At 40.3% G+C, this 23,551-nt stretch overlaps 1 protein-coding gene across 1 annotated transcript in view; it reads right to left on the bottom strand.

Annotated features, from left to right (window-relative positions):
• Positions 1–9,619: 9,619 nt before the first annotated feature.
• The window catches only part of LOC126455664 (leucine-rich repeat-containing protein 15), a 99,083-nt gene continuing 85,151 nt past the window's right edge, over positions 9,620–23,551 (bottom strand). Inside the window, exon 7 of the mRNA XM_050091435.1 lies at positions 9,620–10,147. Coding sequence (XP_049947392.1) covers positions 9,620–10,147 — 528 coding nt within the window. The remainder of the gene's footprint in view (positions 10,148–23,551) is intronic.

A 23,551-nucleotide genomic window follows, 5' to 3' on the forward strand; every position in this document is an offset into this window, starting at 1 on the left:
GGTATTACAGGTAGTAAACAAAAACAGCTGCAACCAGTAGAAGAGCAGAAAAAACAATTAACACTGACAGGAAATGCAGCAAAACACAGTTTCTTGAGAAGATGTTGACTGACAGACAGTTACATTGGGGGGGGAGACTGATATATTATTAACTATTGGACAAAGTGTTCAAATGTGCATAACACACGCTGACATGGTCACTGTTGTCCCTGAGCAGACAGACCTGACTGACACTGCATCTGAGGTTAGGTAGTAGGGATGCAGAAGGTATGTGGGACATGGAGGGGGAGGGATAGCTAGGGGTGGGTGGGGGAAGATTGTAGTGCCACCTGTGAGTGTGTGCAGGTACATGATGATAGGATAGTTGGGTGCTATGTGTAGCATTGGGAAGCTGTGGTACAAGGTGGGGAGAGGAAGGCATAGGGGAGAGAAGTAGAGAAGAGAAAAGGACTAAGCAGGTATGCTGGCAGATAGAAGGTACGTGCAGGATGGAAGTGAGAACAGGCTAAGTACGGAGTCAATGACATAGAGTGCTCTATATAAAAGCAAAATGGAATTCCATTCCAGATCTGGGGACTTAGTTGTTTTCAACTTCTTCAGTTGCTTCTCCATGCCAGTGCTGCCTATTACTATGTCCTCCAGGTGGGAATCTGTGCATGGTCAAACACTGGTATGTTTATACAAAACTCATGCATGAATGATTCTTAAATGCAAAATTTATGACTTCAGCTGTGTACGCATAGAAATGTAGGTGAAGAACATAGACTAATGAAAGTTGAAAGAGAGAGATTAGAGTTTAACATCCCATCGAAAGTGCTGTAATTAGAGATGAAGGTTGAGGGCAGGGGTTATGGAAATGAAGGATATATTGCAGGGAAAGTTCCAACCTGCACAATTCAGAAAAGCTGGTGTTTATGGAAAGAAAACATACTGCACAGGCTGTGTTGTAGTCACTGAAGTCAAGCCCATTGTGTTGCGTGGTGTGTTCAACTCTTGGCCTCAGTTTGGTGGTGGCATTCATATGAGCAGATAGCTTGTTTATGATCATGCCCACATAAAATATGACACAGTGGCTAAAGCTAAGTTGGTAGAGCATGTGGCATCTTTTATAGGTGGCTCAACCTACACAAACAGGAGTCAGTAAACAGGGTAGAGTGCTCCAAATTTTTAGATGCACATACTGACCAAACAAAAAAATGAACTGTAAAAACACTGAACTTCTCAAAAGAAAAGTTTAGTTACTTTTGCTCACTGTGTAATTGCTATTCTCGGAATCACACGAATTAACCTCCGACGAATTTTGCATCTTTGCACTTGATGTCTTAGCTACGGCTTAATTTTACGGGGTAACTCAACACTTAGATATAAAGTATTGATGGCACAAAAGCATATAGTAAAAATAATGTGTGTTCACTGTGGTCATCATGTAGGTATCTCTTAAGTGAGGCACTGTCACAACACACATATTCAGTAATGAAATTCATCATAAACCATCCTCCACAACTTAGGGAGGACTGATGTCCAGACCAACAGCTCCAGTGGGAATGTTACCTTTATTACCCATTATTAAAGCTGTCAGTTGGTGTGAAAGAGTTCAGGAGTTCAATACAGGGCTATTACAAATGATTGAAGCGATTTCATAAATTCACTGTAGCTCCATTCATTGACATATGGTCACGACACACTACAGATACGTAGAAAAGCTCATAAAGTTTTGTTCGGCTGAAGCCGCACTTCAGGTTTCTGCCGCCAAAGCGCTCGAGAGCGCAGTGAGACAAAATGGCGACAGGAGCCGAGAAAGCATATGTCGTGCTTGAAATGCACTCACATCAGTCAGTCATAACAGTGCAACGACACTTCAGGACGAAGTTCAACAAAGATCCACCAACTGCTAACTCCATTCGGCGATGGTATGCGCAGTTTAAAGCTTCTGGTTGCCTCTGTAAGGGGAAATCAAGGGGTCGGCCTGCAGTGAGCGAAGAAACGGTTGAACGCGTGCGGACAAGTTTCACGCGTAGCCCGCGGAAGTCGACGAATAAAGCAAGCAGGGAGCTAAACGTACCACAGCCGATGGTTTGGAAAATCTTACGGAAAAGGTTAAAGCAGAAGCCTTACCATTTACAATTGCTACAAGCCCTGACACCCGATGACAAAGTCAAACGCTTTGAATTTTCGGCACGGTTGCAACAGCTCATGGAAGAGAATGCGTTCAGTGCGAAACTTGTTTTCAGTGATGAAGCAACATTTTTTCTTAATGGTGAAGTGAACAACACAATGTGCGAATCTGGGCGATAGAGAATCCTCACGCATTCGTGCAGCAAATTCGCAATTCACCAAAAGTTAACGTGTTTTGTGCAATCTCACAGTTTAAAGTTTACGGCCCCTTTTTCTTCTGCGAAAAAAACGTTACAGGACACGTGTATCTGGACATGCTGGAAAATTGGCTCATGCCACAACTGGAGACCGACAGCGCCGACTTCATCTTTCAACAGGATGGTGCTCCACCGCACTTCCATCATGATGTTCGGCATTTCTTAAACAGGAGATTGGAAAACCGATGGATCGGTCATGGTGGAGATCATGATCAGCAATTCACGTCATGGCCTCCACGCTCTCCCGACTTAACCCCATGCGATTTCTTTCTGTGGGGTTATGTGAAAGATTCAGTGTTTAAACCTCCTCTACCAAGAAACGTGCCAGAACTGCGAGCTCGCATCAACGATGCTTTCGAACTCATTGATGGGGACATGCTGCGCCGAGTGTGGGAGGACCTTGATTATCGGCTTGATGTCTGCCGAATCACTAAAGGGGCACATATCGAACATTTGTGAATGCCTAAAAAAAACTTTTTGAGTTTTTGTATGTGTGTGCAAAGCATTCTGAAAATATCTCAAATAATAAAGTTATTGTAGAGCTGTGAAATCGCTTCAATCATTTGTAATAACCCTGTATATAGCCTAGTAACAATTTTTTAAAATAATTTGCCCAATAAAATAAAATGTCTGAGAGGCAGCAAAGCAAATTTAAATCTAATCTAAAATCTTTTCTCCTGACAACTTGTTCAATTCCATGGACAAACTTCTACTTAAAAATGGTAACCTGTAAGAAAATAACAACAATAAAAGGGGCACTTCACACTTGTTTTTAAGTTTGAGTGCATAAGTAGGACTAAAAAATAATGTGTTCATTAATGTTAACACTAATCACGTACATACATATCCCATAAGCTGACTTATTCCACATAATTTCAATAAAAGAATTGTTCAACTGACATATGGAACATGTAATTGACTAACCGATGGAACAAACACACTGGTCTGAAAAAAAATTCTCAATTAACTATGAAAAAACATTATCCATGAATCTACAAGCTGTGAAATAGCTATGAAGATGTTTCTTTTATTCCAGTCTATGATCACAAAAAACTGTCATCAGAGAATCAATTTAGGTCTGTGGTGACCACCTTCAGATATGCGGAGCAAGGGGAAATCAAATACAACCAATGGACAATCTATATTTCATAAATGATAAACTATAATATAATGAAAAGATACTAATTTCTTGCATTTAAAATATATGAGCTTAAAATTGTGACAAAGCATACCCATTTAAAATGTGCCCTCACATAATAAAGACAAGGTGGTGTCATCACGAGATAGTAACACAATCAGCTCAGCATTGTCTAATAGAGCTAAAATATGTAGTGTGAACTATGCCACAGTTGTGACAGAGTCATAGTGTGAGCAGCAAATACATAAATGGTTTAGAATTGGTTGACCGAGCGAGGTGGCGCAGTGGTTAGCACACTGGACTCGCCTTCGGGAGGACGACAGTTCAATCCCGTCTCCGGCCATCCTGATTTAGGTTTTCCGTGATTTCCCTAAATCGTTTCAGGCAAATGCCGGGATGGTTTCTTTGAAAGGGCACGGCCGATTTCCTTCCCAACCCTAAACCGAGCTTGCGCTCCGTCTCTAATGACCTCATTGTCGACGGGACGTTAAACACTAACCACCACCACCTAGAATTGGTTGACAATGTGAAATTCCTTGTAATACATATGCAGAACAAAAGGAGGACACATATGCATGTGCCTCAGCAAAAAGTATCATCAATCTGTTTTATACGTTGTGGATACTGAAAACAAGCAGTAAAAGAAACAGAAGTACTGGTATATCATGTACACACCACGTAGTCAAGCCTCATTTGGAATCCAAAAACAAGCTGTGGTGTAAGAATCATATGCAACATGATCCTGAACATTTCTACACACACACACACACACACACACACACACACACACACACACACACACACACACGTGTGCGCATTACTTAGGAACTTCCAATGTATGTCAGCAAAATAGCTCTGCGCACAATCATAGAATAAGCAACTGTAGTAACAATTATTTCTCATTTTTCTCCCAGGCTAGGACACCTGCTTATCGCAAAAGTGTATGTCATAGTGGAACAGAGTTATACAATCACCTTCCTAACAATATCAAGTTGGTAAAGAAAGAAAGCCTGTGCATAAAAAAAGATGAAATCATTTCAGCTGAATCACAGTTTTTGATCTTGAAATGAAGTCCTCATTTAATGGAATGGAATTTTAGAATGTAAAATTACCAGGCATGTTACATAACTTTCTTATATATAAAAAGTAATGATGCTCAAATTTATATGCTATGCACTCTGTTTTACATATCTGCCATTTAAGAAGCAAGCAGAGTTAATTAAATATTGTAAAATATCTAAGGGCAGTGTGGCCTCAGTAGCCAGAGACAATGGCCATGTCTCTCATTTGTGCTTGCATGAATTTGTGTTTTATTTATTTATTTACATGTCTAGTCTGTAGGACCAAATTGAGGAGCAAATCTCCAAGGTAATGGAATGTGTCAATACACAAAATTACAGCGCCCAAAAAACCCCTCTACTACTACTACTACAAAATTACAACATAAAAGTAATAACAGTTAAAGTAAAATGTTTATGAACACAAAAAATTCAAGTTTAAGAAAACACAATCAACAATATAAGAATCAGCTAAATTTTTCAAGGAACTCCTCAAAAGAATAGAATAGGTGACCCACAAGGAAACTCTTCAGTTTCAATTTTAAAGTGCAAGGATTACTGCTAAGATTTTTGAATTCTTGTGGTAGTTTATTGAAAATCTGCACATCTTTCTGCACAAGAGTTAAGGAAGTGTGATACAAATGCAGATTGGATTTCTGCTGAGTATTAACTGAGTGAAAAATGCTAATTCTTGGGAATAAGCTGATATTGTTAACAAGAAATGACAATAAAGAACACATTTATTGAGAGGGCAATGCAAAACATCCAAACTAGTGAACAGATGTCAACATAAGGTTCGTGAACTTGCACCACTTACTGCCCATTTCTGAGCCAAAAATATCCTTTTAGAATGGGAAGAGTTACCCCAAAATACAATACCATATGACATACGTGAATGAAAATAAGCAAAACAGATTAATTTTTGTGTCGAACGATCACTTACTTCAGATACCATTCGAATAGGAAAATTAGTAGAATTAAGACTTTGAATAAGATCCAGAACGTGGGCTTTCCATGACAGTTTACTATCTATCTGAACACTTAGGAATTTGAACTTTTCAGTTTCACTAAAATCATATGCCCATTCTGTGAAATTAAAACGTCAGATTTTGTTGAATTGTGTGTTAGAAATGGTAAAAACTGTGTCTTACTGTAATTTAGCATTAGTTTATTTTCTACAAGCCTGGCTACTTTAGAAGAAGGCCTTTTGGGCTAAAGTTCACATGTTTAGCAGCCTTTTTGTCGTGCCTGTCTGCGTCTCCAACTTCTCCTCTATACAATCAGTAGAAATCTATCTTTTGATATTAATGGTAATCATTTATTATATTGATAATCATTTAACTCATTCAACCTCAATTTGTGAATTTCTGACTCTTTACACATTTCTTCCTTCTGGTTGATCAATACCCACAGTAGCATCTTGAGCATCTAAAATTTCGAACCAGTACCGCATATTTTTATTGAACTGTTTAAAGTGTACTTAAACAACATTGCATAATGTTACTGAAAAGTAATGTTGACAATCTAGGGGCCAATTAACTTTTATGTTAGCTACAGAGCCTATATTCTCCGTACTATATGCACAGTTCAAACTGACACTCATTGTGCTGGTTGGTGAGAGTGAGTATAAACGGGAAATACCTTTATGGTTACTGCCTTCAGTCACTTCGTCTACTGTCATTTTGGATGATGACGTTTGGTTTATGGGGCACTCAGCTGCGTGGTTATCAGCGCCCGTACAAATTCCCAACTTTTGCTCAGTCCAATCTTGCCATTTTCATGAATGATGATGAAATTATGAGGGCAACACAAACACCCAGTCATCTCAAGGCAGGTGAAAATCCCTGACCCTGCCGGGAATCAAACCGGGACCCCATGCTCAGGGAGCTAGAACGTAACCACTAGCTCCGAACCTATCAAGTTGGTGTGTACAAATAATACATAGTAGGCTCTCAGTTAGTAGCATGGAAATGTATCTAGTTAATAGAGTTCACTGGCTGCCACATACTAACCTCCCATTTCCTGCCTCCAACTTGACATATCTGATCTAAACCAGTATTTTTTTTCCGGTATCGGTTTCTCTGCTTGTAGATAATGGCTAAAGTTACATACTGGACCCCCTATCTCTCTGAAATCTTGGCTGTGTTGACTGATCTGCAATGCAGCCCAAGGTCTAGGTCATGATCGATGGTGACAGTTTCATTGTAAGTTGGCGAAGGGGGTACAATAAGGACAACAGTATATTAACATTTCAATTCAAAATTTTTGTTGAAACAGAATATAGGAGTTTAATGATGGTTCATTTTTGATTCAGATTACAGAATTAGCCTAACTTACGTGTTACGTGAGTCCAAAAATCTTTCCAGGCAGTTATAAATTTTTTTTCCATCTCTGTCATGTCTGTCTACACTTAAATGTTACGGTATATGAGAGATAACGAGAAGATAAACGTAAAAACAATCACACAGTTTCCTGGCGCGTACGGTAGCTCTTGTTTTAGTACGGATAAGCCAGAAAAAAAACTGTAGTGCTACATGTTACGCAAGGTTATAAGATAATTCTGACATTACCGGCTTTAATGGCATTAAAGCACATCTCATGTGGATGCAACACTGAGTGACACACATTAACACAAATCCTGCAACAACTACATGGTGTCATGGATAACGAATGTGCCTTGATCTATTTCCCCCGCACCAATCCAAGCTGTGGTATACATTGTTCTGCAACATAACCTGAGGTGTAAGTTACGCTGGGTTGTGACAGTCTGGTTGTGAGGCGACGAAGCCAGTGAACTTGCACGCGAAATATTGTGGTGACAAGACTCTCCTGTGGCGCGGCATGACGCCTACTTTCACGCCATATTTCATGCACTTTGCCATATTTAACGTACAATACTTGGCATTTGAAAAACTAAAACTCCAAGTGGGTATAAAAAAAAACTTGTACGAAAATAAAGTCACTGGCAAATACTTTGATGCATATGTCCAAATTGAAATTCTGCACGATGGCTGATGGGAAAGAACTTAAATGAAGAAAGTTAGATCTTTTTCCACACGTATATACTCAGAGAGAGAAATACTTAACTTACGGCATACAACGTTTCTCCCATGGATGTACTGGCTCTGGAAATGTGTATCTTTTATAACAATACCGCAGCCAATTTGGATCTTTATTGCATTCAGATGTTATTCAGAAACATTGTTGACAGTAGAAGCAGCAATTTGTTTTAAGCTGCAAAACTAAATTCTAAAGAATCTAAGTAAAACTTTATAGAAAGTTGAAATTTTAATGTCACATTCGTTATTGTCAGTGCTCCAGCATTGTAACTCACTAAACATTTTTGTACTGTCTCCGATTTTTTAAAAATTATGCGGTACCAATCTCATATTTTAGCCCAAATAACATTTCATGAATGTGCTTCATACTACAACACACTCCCTTATGCCTATGACAACTGCTGGCCATCCACTCATTGCACAGTAAACAGCTGTAACTAGCAAATATCTTTTTTAATATGGTACAGGTACAGATGTTTTTCAAAATTTTATTTTTTTATGTTAGCGATTACTCACAAGGCGTTTTCATGTCAACACGTTGATGTAGCATATCTTGCACTTTATTCTTTGAAATTTGTACGTAATAAAGTTTTTCAGAGTCATGATACATAGAAACTGATTAATTCTGTCATGAATCACATGTCTAAATAACAAATGTTACATTCATCACGTTAAAACCGGGATGAAAAATAACTGAGTGAGTTGTAATGTTATTTACACAATTACTTTTCTTAGGTGCATTGCGGATGAAGAGCAAAACCTGTTTCCCGCTATAATTACATTTTTGATCTTGATATTAGTATCATTCTATGCTTTAGTAGTATTATTATACTTCGCAGTGTGCAGATCATTTCAGACTTCTGCGTTGTTCCCGTCTTTAGCAGTTCTCAGTAATGCCAATGAAGTGAATAACACACGTAATCGTTACATGAAACCTTATTAAATGAAGGTGAAGATGTCCGGAGAGCACATTAAAATTGTCATGGTTTGCTTGCCTCCTTCAGACAATACAATACTGAATATTCTTATGGTCCATCTTAATCGTTAATGGCATGTGAAAACTATCTATTTTAAAACGTCTGTCTGCTACATCTCACAGTCAACAAAATAAGTCCTTTGTTAGGCCCTGGATCAACGATGTTGTTCTGCTACAGTGTAGTCCACAGGCCTTGCCGCAATGGTGTCCGCAAGGCCATGGCGGGAGAGGGGGGGGGGGGGGGGGGGAGCGGTGTGGAAGGGGGCGGGGGTCACTTGCCCCATCTCCCCGCCTCCGGAATGTGGAGTACAGAGTTTTTATTCACATACTGAGCTATAAGTTCTCTTGTGTATAATAAGTTTTTCAGTCGTCTAGGTCTATAAGATTTAGCTCTTTTGGACTGCCACGTCTCCAAACTGATCAACTCATTTGTGACATAAATGGCTATTTTAGAGGATTGACCACCGCCCCCGCCCCCCTTCTGAATAAATTTCTCCGGATGTCCATGTCCACAAAAAAGTAGTTAACTTCGCTATAACAGACGAAGACAATTACATTCCGTGCTACGGCGCTTTTCATACACTCTGCACTAAAGTGAGTAGGTGACATTTCGAGAATCAATTCTATGACTCAAACGAGATTAAGCCAGTTCCTTGGCTTCATCCGATGCCACCCGATTTTGTACTGATAAGGGGCTAGGTAGGTAGTCGAAACAGGCTTCTTGCACTGTTACTACACGGGACCCACAGCCCAATAACTGATGTTGAGCGATTGTGAGATCGGCTGGATTTCACGCGAGTTACTCAGAAAATTCGAAGAAGCTGAACAAAGAGCTTGCTGTTTTGCGTCGTTGAATCTTCTGAGCAAGTGAGGAAAAAAACTGGCTACGTATTTTTGATGTGCACCTGAGATAATTTTCTTTCCGGCAATGACGGCCGATTTATCACCAATATACATGTCCGCCAAAGTTCTCACTGTATTGTAGCTCTAGCAGAGGCATACAGCTATTTTCGAAGCTAAGAGCGTCTGTGGTTCAGTGCCCCTGCAGCGGATGACCGAGTGGCCTTAGCCTCGTCATCAGAACTGGTACCGGCGGTGGCAACGAAGCTGTGTGCGGAACTACTGGAGCTGCTTCCAGGGCTTCCCGGGATAGGTCCGCGCTTCGCGGAGGGATCCTCTGAGTGTCTATAGACGTCACCAGCATTGTCACCAGCCGAGAGAGAGCCTTCACTATCTTCTCGGTGACGGCGACCTGACGGCTCGCTCCAGCCAGCGGCTCTGGCATATTGGCCGTCGTCGTCGCCACTGAGGTTGAGGCTGTCCCCACTGCTGCCGCTGCTGCTGCTGCTGCTAGGCCGCCTCGGTGCGTGCGTCATGGTCTGCGCCTGCACAGCTGCGGCATTCCTCTCGGCCAGTTCCTCCACAGATCGCGCCATCAGCAACGCCTCCTCATACGTCGGCGGCTCCGTTAGCTGGCTCTCAGTACGGCGTTGCCGCGGGGGCGAAGACAAATGTGAACGTGACCGGGCGATCGCCTCCAGCTCCTGCACAGTGGAAACGTAGTTGTTTCATTTATGTGTTTATATTTTTTCCAAGCGGCAATGGAAACCCCGGAGATATAGGGAAATGTGTTTAAAGTGCAGGGAGAAGGAATAAAAACATTGATGTTTGTCGACGATATTACATTTTTGGGAAAGGACTTGCAAGAGCAGTTGAAAAAAATTGCCAGTGTCGTGAAAACAAGCTGTAAGATAAATATAAACAAAAGTAAAAAAAAGGGGTAATGGAATGTTGTCTATCAATTTTAGTATTCGAGCAGCAAAATAACTGATGATGACCGTAGTAGAGAAGATATAAAATGCAATTTGGCAAAGCAAGAAAAAGATATATTTGAAAAAAAGAAACTTATTAACGTCTATCTGTAAACATACGACGGAATAAAATCATAAATGAAAGGTGGCAGCCGCGCGGGATTAGCCGAGCGGTCCTAGGCGCTGCAGTCACGGACTGTGCGGCTGGTCCCGGCGGAGGTTCGAGTCCTCCCTCGGGCATGGGTGTGTGTGTTTGTCCTTACGATAATTTAGGTTAAGTAGTGTGTAAGCTTAGGGACTGATGACCTTAGCAGTTAAGTCCCATAATATTTCACACACATTTGAACATTTTGAAAGGTGGCAGGCGTTTTCTACATCTGAAAGATGATATCCATGAAAATTTAGCGATAGTCGCACAGGAGTGAAGCTAATAGCGCCACTGTCAGGACAATGCAGTTACTTCAATGGCAGTTCCGAGCCAGACGCTCTGTAGCGTCCATTCCACTGGCCCCAAACAACCGTCATCTGTAACTTCTCGGTAGTGTCAAGCGAGAGGTCATTAGAAAGCGGGGTAGAGGTCTGTTGTGTTTTCTGATGAAAGCTGGTTCTGCCATGGTGCCAGTGATGGCCGTGTGTTGGTTAGAAGGAAACCAGTTGAGAGCCTGCAACCAACATGTCTGCGTGTTGGACATATTGTACCTACAACTGGAGTTATAGTCTGAGGTGCGATTTCATATGACAGCAAGAGCACTCTTTTGGTTATCACATTCACTCTGACTGCAAATTTGTACGTCAGTCTGGTGATTCGACCTGTTGTGCTGTCATTCGTGTACCGGCCGGGGTGGCCGAGCGGTTCTAGGCGCTGCAGTCTGGAACCGCGCGACAGCTACGATCGCAGGTTCGAGTCCTGCCTCGGGCATGGATGTGTGTGATGTCCTTAGGTTAGTTAGATTTAAGTAGTTCTAACTTCTAGGGGACTGATGACCTCTGCAGTTAAGTCCCATAGTGCTCAGAGCCATGTGAACCATTTTTTGCCATTTCGTGAACAGCATTCCAGGAGGTGTTTTACAATAGCGTAACGCTCGCCCACATACCGCTGTTTTGACCCAACATGCTCTACAGAGTATCGACATGTTGCCTTGGCCTGCTCGATCACCAGATCTCTCTCCAATCGAGCACGTATGGGACATCATCGGACGAGAACTCCAGCGTCATCCACAACTAGTATTAACCGTCCCTGTATTAACCGGCCAAGTGCAACAGGCATGGAACTCCATCCCACAAACTGACATCCGTCATCTGTACAACACAATGCATGCACGTTTGGATGCTTGCATTCAACATTTTGGGCGGTCACACTGATTATTATTAATGTATCAGCATTTCACATTTGCAATGGCTTATCTCACCCTTACATTAACCTGTGATCTTGCAATTTTAATCAATTAAATATGTTACCTAGACAAATGTATTCCCGAAATTTCACTGCTCTACATTAGTTATTTTTTGGTGCTGCGAGTTTTCCCACGTCATTAGGTGACCGCAACGTGACTAGGCACCATTCATTCTCGCGGTGGATGGTGGTCACAATGTTTTCATGCATCGGGTTACCTTTAATGTAGAAAACTGAAGAAATAATTTAAACCGCAAAGACCACCACCCACGTCATTTGCCTGTAAATGTTATGAAACTGTCGTTCTGGGCAGCGCTAATTTTCCTGTATACTAATGTTCAAATGGCGCCATTGGCAGGGTCAGCGGCTACTCGTTTCCTTTAGACATTCTGAAGGAATTAAGTTGTTTCGTAGTTTATTGTGATTCCTGACTTGTAGTTCTGTAGTCACCGAGTCATATATAGTAATATGACTCAGGATTTCTTGGTAGGAAGGACGAATAACGTTTTATTGGTTGGGGAGTCATTGCCAGACGTAGAAGTAACTTCATGTGCGCCCTAGGGAAGTGTATTGGGATCCTTGTTGTTCATGTTGTATATTACTGACATGGCAGACAATATTATTAGTAACTTAAGACTTTTTGTGGATGATGTAGTTATCTATAATGAAGGACTATCTGAAAAAAGCTGCAAAAATGATCAGTATTACATTGAAAAAATTCGATGCACTGTAAAGATTGGCTGCTTGCGTCAAGTGTACAGAAATATAAAATTATACACTTCACAAAATGTAGAAAAGTAGTATCCTATGATTACAGTATCAGTGATCCAAAACCGAAATAAGCCAAGCCATACAACACACGATCCACAAAATGTCTGAAGTAATTAAAAATATTGTCTGCCATGTCATTAATATACAACGTGAACGGCAAGGGTCCCAGTACACTTCCCTGGGATGTACCAGAAGTTACTTCTGCGTTTGGCAGTGAGTCCCCAACAAAGAAAAGATACTTCGTCCTCTCTACAAGAAATAATAAACACCTGGGTGTAACAAATTACAGGGATATGATATGGGATGATCAATAGGCGCAGTCGTAGGTAAAGCAGGTGACAGGTTTCGATTCATTAGTAGGTCACCGGGAAAATGCGATCTGCTCACAAACGACGTTGTTTGCGAAACACTCATTTAACATATCCTAGAACATTTCTCAAGTGTGTAGCTCTAATTTCTGTTTTCAGGACTCTGACCGGCAATGTCCAAACGGAGAGCAACCGCGTTAACGACTTATGCTCGGAGGTAGATACCAATATAAAAACCGTCCCACAAAGCTTACACCTTCTAACCGCTACAATTTTTACAAGCTTTGGTAGTAGTAGTCAGTAGTTAACAAGCTCTATAGGTCATTTAAACGATTATTTTATCGAAATGATGTGGAAGGAGTCAGTTTACAGGATATATACACATGATTAGTGATAACATTAATGAAAGGCAATAATTTTATTCCCATTCACGCAAATACACTTAAAAACTAGTTTTTTTAAACTTCATACCAGTTTTAAGCTTTAACAATAGATAATAAAGATCACCTTTCCCTCTAATGTTGTAGGTATGTGTCGCATGGTTTTTCTCAAATTGTGATGGACCATTCATTTATGACGAATTTCATTAGCTAAAATATGTATTTATTTTCAAGATTAACGGTTATACAAAGAACAAGAGTAGCTGCACTTAATTGTTTGAGAAGCTCAACAATATGCTCCTTCCAGTCCAAGTTATCATCAATATGTACTTCCAAATATTTGGAGCATTCTACCCTCTATACTGCCAACCGCTCGTGTACTATTTCATTTTATTGCTGGTATGTCTCTCTTTGTTGTACAGAACTGAATATAGTGTTTTCTTTTTCAAAATTTAAGGAGAGTCCATTTTCAGATAATCATTTAATAGTTCTTTGGAAAACATCATTTACTAACTCTATTGTTGCTTTCTCTCTGATGAGATTTATTATAACACTAGTATTATCTGCAAAAAGTAACATTTTTGTTTGTTGCCTGTTAAAATGGAAGGTCATTCACATATATAATGAATAGAAGTGGAACCAAAATTGAACCCTGTGGGACTCCCTTTGTAATTTTACCCCAGTCACTAAACTTTTCTACCTTTCCGACATTGTCTGAATTATTCAGCACAACCTTTTGCATTCTGTTTGCCAAGTGACGTGTGAAATGCCATGAGTTCCATAAAACCATAGTTTTTCCGTCTACACAACCGAAGGCCTTGGCGAGATATCAAAAAATATCAACAGGCGATATATTATTATTATTTAAGGCTTGTACTATTTGATGAACGGTTGTATAAACTGCATTCTCTGTCGAGCAACCTTTCTGGAATCCTGACTGTGACACACTAAATAAATTGTTTCCACATAAATGTGTGACTACTCTAGAGTAATAGTGTACTTTCAAAAATTTGACAGAATTCGGATAGTACTCTCGTATGTATGCTGTCTGGCAATAACCTACAACGCAAAGTAGCACCAGTTTTCTAAATCAGTACAGTTCACACAAGCATGCCCTCTTCATTACAGAAATGCTTGCATGATATTTTTAAGTGAGAACCACACACGTACATATTTGTCGATCAATAGAGCCAAACTTGTTAACTGGGACGTATATCTTATCTCAGGAAGCGAGTGTTTACACAGCCTCTGTATGCTGCACAGCTCTGATAGCCTAATTCAGAGCAGTGGAAAAAGCGACCAAGTGGCCGGAAGGTGAGAGCCGCATGAACTGTGCTACATATGTCTTTCATGGAATGGTTGTGGAAACATAGATGGTAACCGAAATGAACGTCTTTCCGTACCCGTAACGTTTGCATAATTGAACATAGAGACTCTGTAACTGCTTCTGCCTTTTTAATGAAAGTATGTGCTAGGACATTGTTCCCTCTTAAATTTATTATTGACAGAACATTCTACATACTCATTCCCCTGGCTCTTTCTACCATTATTTTTAGTACTTTCGATATTACTTTTTTAGAAATTTCCCTCCTTTATTATTGTCTTTTAGCTTTGGAAGTACTAAGGTGATGACTAACGTATCTTTGTTATTATTTTTTATTACTTTCTCCCCATATTTTAAGAGTTCTCCATGTTCTTCTCCAATTACACTGGCTGGATTTTGATATTCCACTTTTTGACCTATTTATCGGAACCCTGACTTCGCTGAACAGTCTCTGTTATGGTTTCCTTACGTATTTTTGCTGCAGAAGATATTGTCTCAACTGCCCTGTTTGTGGTTGTTGACTTTGTTGGTCAGCTGAAGTTTGTATGGACTAGGACCATGTTATATTGCATGTGCAACTGAATTGTCGAATTATTCTTAAATACTGTAGTTCGAGAAATATTTCTTCATTAACAGAAGCCATTAACGAATGATAATGGGGCAATTAGGTGAACATTCATGTAGACCATGTCCAGAGAAAATCCTCAGATTTAAGTTCAGTAGAAAACTGTGGGTCTATATAAAATAATGGCTCTGAGCATTATGGGACTTAACATCTGAGGTCATCAGTCCCCTAGAACTTAAAACTACTTAAACCTAACTAACCTAAGGACATCGCACTCATCCATGCCCGAGGCAGGATTCGAACCTGCAACCGTAGAGGTCGCGCGGTCTAGATGAAATAGCTGTAGTAAAACAATCGTACCGAGAAAAATTGTTGCATGTTAAATAACCTGGCATGAGTGCGGTGTATCATTGAGGAACTCAAATCACGTAGAAAAAAATTAGTTAATAACTTTTAATGTGCAGACGAATAGTAAATAAAGTAAAATAGTGTGTAGTCTATCAACGTTTTTTTTCCCAATGACCTATTTCATCTTTCTAGTCTTCAATAATTTCTGAAAGATTTCCATTTTATGAACCCAGCACCGCTTTTGTCTTGAACTGGGATGAGGAATCGGATGCGGACCGCTAAGTGTGACATTTTTGTTCACCCTTTGTATTGACGAAATAGGTGGGGGATATTTGATGTTAAGATCAAGTATCTACATGTTATCACACTTCGATTGTGTGGATCTACTACAGTGGAAATCCAGTGAAGCAATTATTGTGACAATTCGTCACATGTTATACTTGATATTTCTATAGTTGGCAGAAATGTCTTTTTGACCAATTGATGTACGTTACGTAAGTATCCGATGCTTCAAATATTTTTGCACCTACTTTCATGTTGTAAGATTGTAGAAATTCACATACTTGTGTTATTTTGTTTTGTACCTTGCAGTATCTTCTGTGACGATGGTAGCCAGTACCATAACCGATACAGAATAAATAAAACTGTACAGCTGTTGGCACAAAAACAGATTATTTCGACATATTTATCGGCTTCCCACCTGTAGAAAACTTTATTAGCGATCATTACATTGCAACATCGCACATACTGACAACCATGGGAATCATCTGTATTGTCCTGCATTGTTACATATCTTAACACTAGCTATACCAATGCATTTTCCCTAACGTCTGCTACCAAAAGGCGGTGTTTGGGGGGGGGGGGGGTGAGGGTACTTTATGCTTGCACTAAAAAATATATAAAATGAAACAAATTTTGTTAATTGCTACTGACTTACACTAACAAAATACTTGTTAAAAAATACTGATGTTCAAGTGGGATCCAGAAACTGAAAATATCTTATAGCACACTCTTAGCAGAACCAAAGTATTTTCAATAATGTGTAATATCTAGGGAGGGTGGGGGGATTCCATGACGAAAAAAATTGAAATACAAATTTCGTTAATTGTTGTTGATTTTTACTTGCACTATATTTTTTAAATAGCTATTGATGTGTAAGTAGGGACCAGAACTTGAAGATACTGAATATGACATTCATTGTGAAAAGTCACATCTACTACTAAGACTTACTTTTGCGATAAGAATAACTGAAAAATTTAAAACAGTTATCGAATTTGGTTGAAGACTTCATTAAAAAAAATAAATATATTTTTCAAAATTTTAAAATATAAGGTACCTGACTGGAGTACTATTTTTTCGGAAGGTTGGCATAAAATATACCCCAGCCGATTCGTATTTCGAGAGTTAAGTTGCTATGTCATTAGGCAGTGTCAAAAGTAAAAATTCCAGCAGCAAACATACAGTGTGAAACGTGTAAAACTCCTCCTTGAACATCTCATGATGAGGCATAATACTCTCACAAAGGTCAGTTATAAAGTCAACTGCCTTCACTTACAAGAGATTCTATTATCCTGTACCGTATATGTCTATGCAGACTCCTGTGTTTTCCAATAATTTCTAGCTGAGCTGCAGGTCGTTGTCTATGCCAAACTGCTGTCTTCATAGTCAGCGATTCATTTGAGCAGAGAAGAAAATCTGAGGCTGTATGGTGGCTGATCAAACACTTCCCATCGAACACGCTGCAGGAAGTCCCCATTGCCCCTGCAGTGTGCGGGCGAGAACTGTCATGAAGAAGGAACTGGATGACACTTACGTTATGTAGAGTTGCATGCAATCAGGGGAAATCTCTCGGCAGACATCCATAATTCGCGGGAGTCAGATTTTCTAGGCATATTTAGGCGTTCTCTGTGAGCTCGGAACTGAGAAAAGCGACGTGATTCAATCTACGGGCGTACTACAGGCTCTGACCAACACATCTGTGTAAAGCTTCGACGGTTTTTCATTGTGATTTATATTTTGCGAGCAATAGTTCTTTAATTTCCGAATAGCCCTCGTACAAATCTAGCAACGCATCTCTGAAAGGAGTCTACTGGGGCACATTTGTATGTGGACACCCGAATGTGATTTTACAAACAATGTATGTCTTTGATAGGCTTTGTGTAGCTGACTGTGTAAGACCGCAGACCCAGAGATACTGTTTCTGGTATGAGATTATTATAGTGTTGGAGTAAGAGAGAGCTTGGCGCACAGTTATAGGTAGCCGTCTGTGAACGAAAGTCGATGGACTAGGCAGTTTTTGTGGTGTGCTGTGTGAAGCCACCCAGTTTTAGATTAATATAGGTATGTCAGTATTGTTGATCATGGAAGCAGAAGTCTTCATGCAAGCAAGGTAAAGATGTTAAATAATTATGATTTCTGTTTTGGCCAGCGCGTTAGTATAGATGAGTTGGCTGATAATTTGTAATTGTTGAGTAACTCCAGAATGTACGTAAACCGTTTTGATAAAAAGGCTAGTTAGATACTTCACTTTTGTAATGTTTTTAAGATTTGTTTACAGAGCTATGTGTAATTTGATGATTTCCATTTATGTTGTGTTAGTAGGGTTAGATAATACTTGCTGTTTAAATCTTATTGTTTGTGAAACAATTGTGAGTAATGTAACTTCAATTGTCAGACTTTTTGAAAAGCCAAATTTAACTTGCAATATAATTTTTACTAAAAAACTCAGTCTTAGTAATTCACCATAATCATTACCGCCTCCCTCCCCAGATCATAATTTTTAAAGAAGTTGAATTTTCTTCGATGGTCTCGTTTATCAGCTAAAAGAATTTCTTGTGCATTTCAAGTATTACGGCCAGCATTGCACGCTGCTGAACCTGTAGCTAGCATATTTATATTTTTTGTGAGAGACCAGAATATATCGCGTTCCATCTGTCTACGGACCGCACACGAGAGTTATGGTGCTATGTCATTAGGCACTGTCAAAAGTAAAAATTCCAGCAGCAGGCATGCACTGTGAAACGTTTAAAACTCTTCAAACTTTAGAGGTAAGACAATTTAATTTATTTATTATGTGCACAGGGACCAAAGTTATCAGTTTTGCACAGGGCCAGAGGATTCAGTGTCTAAGGGGCTGAATGTATTTTACAGTGTCTGTATTTATTTATTGGTTTTGGGAGTTGCATTGCCCAATCAATTCGTATAAGACTTTTTCTAACAATAACAAAGAGTAAGCACACCGATTGCAGTTATAACACGCTACACGATAATTTGAGTTCAGTACCCTTTCCACAGTTCAGATATTCATTCAACATAATCGTAAAGTTTTTTCATTTTAAAAAGAACGTTACACGATCGTTCTTTACTTTCCGAATAGCCCTCGTACAATCCTAGAGACACATCCCTTAGTTCGGTGTCATGCCTACTGAATAAGCACTTCAAATGCTGGAACAATATTCTAGGATTGGTCGTGCTTGCGTCTTGTATGTGATTTCATTTGCGGATGCACCATACTTTCCCAGTTTTGTGTCCCGTTGTGTGCGTGATGCACACAAGAAGAGAGATGTACCCAGGTAACCAAGAACAACAGAAATCTATTAGTGACACAGAGAAAACGCACTAACGCTAAGGTCTGAATGACAACTGAACTGCTTCTTAACGGATTTAACTGGAAGATCGCCCTGACCTGATGAGAACCTGGACTACTCGATAACAGTTCTTGAAGGTAGAATTCGAGTACACAGTGTCACAGCAAGGAAACACTATCGTAGGCAAAGTTCTTATCTGCTACACTGTCCATATCTTGGTTTCGATCAGCAAGTTCTGCGCCTTGACGAATGTCAGTCGATGAACGTCGATGTTGAATTTGCGAACTTGCACTGGAACTTGCACACTCGCAGCCTGAATGGCCAGCTACTGGGCGGTGTTCTATGAGGCCGGCCGACGGAGGAATACTGGGAAGTCGTGTTGCACACATGGTCCGCGAATGCGATCTAGTGCCGGCGACAGTGGCGCTGTGGTACCCCCAGGTACCGCAATGACTGTCCCAACCAGGATAAGCTGCGTTTAATTAGCGGTCGCCTAAACAGGCAGGCAACCCCCGGCTCTGTGCTGTGTAGTTGCTGACTGGATTATAAGGAACCACTCACAGATACTACACTGCGTGAGAGATGAAGGAATCACTGTTCCACCCACTGCGACACTTAGATGTGCCATTTTTCTCGGAGTTGCATACAAAGTTCCTTCGTCTTGGTGCGGAAGCGTGGCGTGCTGCCACGTCACCCTCGGTCCTAATGACGCTTCAAACAGCAATGTGTCGACTCTTTTGAAAGAAAGGCTATAGCCCAGGGGCCCTGTTCTACACCTTTCCGCCATTTTGTCGATCGATTCGGTACGCGAGCGCACCGAGCGGTCTTGTTTACGAAGGAGAGCCCCAAAATTACACTGTAAGCATTTCGAAAGGGATGACGAAAGGTCCTAGCGAACCAAAACGCTATTGTCAGTTCTCCTCGCGTCAACCAATCAGAAGCAAACTGCCTCAGATCCGCGCATGCGCACTGCAGCGCTACAGCGGCACGAACCTGAAGCGGCTAGCTGCTGACACAGGCACGCTATTCTTCACAGTACCGAAAAGTGTGGTTAGAGTACGTAATATTGTTCAAATTTCGCTGACTACATGCTTCCATGAATGCGTGACAACGATAGAATATTGACTGTGTTCTGGAAACTGTTATAAATATCATATTACGTCAGTTTATTCTCATTTACATCAAGGTCTTGTTTTGAAGATGTTTCACAAATAAAAGAAGCGAAACGCGTATAGCAATAAACAAACTGCCTTCAATTAGCTGAATAGGCGGAATGCTTCATGAACAAAAGAACCGAAACGCGTATGGCAACAAACTAACTGCCTTCAGTTAGTTGCATAGACGGAACACATCTCCAGGAACCCGAAAAATTGTTTAAGAGAGTGTCAAAGAATAAGAACATGCGTAGAATTTGGTTGTAACTCGCTCCTAGAGATACAGATGATGAAGTAGCCTACTTCCCTATTTGATACATGAACGATTGGGTTAATAAAAACAATTAAAAAAAAAACGCCTTTTCGAGTGCGTGTGGCAAGTGCGGCTATAGAAGTTCGTTGCAGTTTATAACATGCATCTGATGACTCAAAATGTTTCGTATATGGTCACATAGTCTAAAAATACCCTGGCGGGAATCTTTTATCTCTGTCTACTGTTGTTAAGGGGTCGATAGCAGATACATGCTTGTGACAAGCTAAAGTATAATTTAATTTGTGCTCTTAGATTCCTGTCTGACCACACACTCAAAAATCGCTGAGTAGTTAGAAAAAAATGGTGAATTATTTGTGACAAAAAAGTATAAATGTCACTTTCAGTTGTTTCACGCACAGCAATTTCATCTTTCATTTCTTAAACATTTTTAAGTCACGATATCGAAGGTAGTCATTACTGACAAAGCGCACTCTTACTTACAAATAACAACGAATATATCACAAAAATGCTTAACTTCGACGATTAACGAAGTCTCAGAATGTGTTAAAAACACGAAGAGAAAAAAAAAGTAATTTCATACGCAGCAGTATGCGAACCTACGACCTTCGACACTGCAGTTCGTTGCCTTACCCGCTCTGCTACTACAACAACATGAGACTACCGCTTTGTTCTACATAATTCATTCGAGAGAGACGCAGGCTGACTTCGTTGCCGAATGATGCTGGCGTAAGCCGTAAATGCATGAAATTTTGGAAGGTTTCGTCTACCAGCCTCCACAAAATTCCTTTGCATTGTTACCTAAAAGTTTTAAACGCGTTTCGATAATTAATAACTAAATCATTTGCGGAAAAAAGTACGCGAAGTCACTAGTTATTTCAGCTAACACTCATGTGATATACGTAAGCAGAACCCACATTTGAAATTTAATGATGTGTCCTAAGATCCGATGATGGCGACTTCAGTTTCGCCGAAACCGGTAATCATGGAATAAAAAGAATTCCTGCGATCTTGGCAACCAGTTTATTGTTTTGCAAGCATCTAGATCGCTCCCACATGAGCACAATGTGTTCTCTACAAAAAAAATTTAAACACTTAATTACGTAAAAATAACAGCTAATTTGTGAGAATATTGACTGAAACTGTTTTTATGTTATAATCATTCACAGAAACAACAATACAAACCATATTTATGACAAAGGAAAATAATCTATTATGAACTCATTTTCCACCCGGATGCATCCTGGTGGATCTTCAATAACACAGGCACTAAATCCGAATCTAAAACCGCTCAATATGTTTAAAATAACAAATTCTACGTGTAAATAAATCACACTGAATCGAACGAGAGGGCCATACCGAAATCCAAAACCTCCCGGTACAGTTGTCGAAAAATCGGTAGGAGGACCAATCGTTTACAGGTCTCACAAGCTTACAGAATAGTAACTTCTTATAAACAACCGAAAATGACGTCACTACCGAGGCTAACCTACTCCACCGATCGGTATGAACGGTACAGAATAGGGCCCCAGGAGTTCGTGTGGCTTTAAGATGGGTTAATGACGTCAAAGTGGCAGCAAAATTCTCTACGTACTGTCCACTGCCGGCCGGCCGAAGTGGCCGTGCGGTTAAAGGCGCTGCAGTCTGGAACCGCAAGACTGCTATGGTCGCAGGTTCGAATCCTGCCTCGGGCATGGAAGTTTGTGATGTCCTTAGGTTAGTTAGGTTTAACTAGTTCTAAGTTCTAGGGGACTAATGACCTCAGCAGATGAGTCCCATAGTGCTCAGAGCCATTTTTTTTGTCCACTGCCACTGTGGACGTGTCACACGATCAGGAGGATCTCATACCCCCTCTTACTCACATTTCACCCCTTCTTTACTGCCTCTGCGATGGGAGGTCAGAACCGCGACGCCCAGCGCTGAAATCCCGTCGTTTTCTTACGAGTGGCTGAGGAAAACATTTCAGGCACATCGCCTTTCAGAATCGACACGAAAATCCCTCAGGGGTTGCATAAAGGGCGTCAATGAAATCACCAGTTACCCTGTGGCGTTGGTTCCCATACATTTCAGAGTTGAACCGACAGTTCGCAGAACAATGAACAATAGGAAGACGTTCTTCACGACTTTTGACACTCGTGACACCCTACACAGTTTCAACCCTTCTCTAAGGACATTGTAGAGCTGCATCCCCAGCGAATGTGATCGTACCCATTTGGAGCGCAGTGCGACCTCTGTTTTCGCTCTCGTGTACAGGCTGGAACAGCTAGGGACCATTCAAAACCATTCGACGAAATTTGAACGTGATCCGAAGCAGCAAATGGTGCTCATGCCTTCTCTTATCATTGTGAAGTCAGAAAAGCTTAGTAACTGGGAAATGTTGACTGGAAATATTTGAAACTTATTTGAGATGGAAATATGTAAAGTTCATGCTACGCAATGTGAATCCAGAGTAACCGGTCGATCAAACAACACAACTTTGAGGAAGCATCTGTTCTCAATAAAATTTACGTACGCTATCTGACACTGTGACAAAATGAATTTGTATTAAATATTGGTCCTGAAAGTTGCGAATCGTTGTTAATTTAGAAAAAAAATTGCTGTGCTAGAACTATTATCGTAATAACACAACAAATGACCAACGAATAAACGCATCTGACTTTATCAATTAAACCTGTTTGATATCATAGTGAAGCACTTTCATGAAATATTTCACGCGCATTAAACCTCTGAACTTTTACTGATATTATTCTCGTAAATGCATTCTAATAACGACTGTGCCTGTTTATGAATATGATCTACAATGATGATGAAATTGATGACTTACCTGTGCGCAGTGGAGCGCTCGTCTGCTTTGCAACCTTGTGTTTTACAAAATAATAATCTGACTGTCAGATTCAGTTTCACTCATCGTACTCGCGATGTGCAATGCGTGAAGAGATTTCATAAATACTAAAAAATGTTATTCAGCACACAACTCGCGACGTGCAGTGCGAGTGTGCAGTAAAATAAAACCATGACTTTAAATGAGAAATCGGG

Source organism: Schistocerca serialis, chromosome 1 (assembly GCF_023864345.2).
Source record: "Schistocerca serialis cubense isolate TAMUIC-IGC-003099 chromosome 1, iqSchSeri2.2, whole genome shotgun sequence".
NCBI classification, from domain to species: domain Eukaryota; kingdom Metazoa; phylum Arthropoda; class Insecta; order Orthoptera; family Acrididae; genus Schistocerca; species Schistocerca serialis.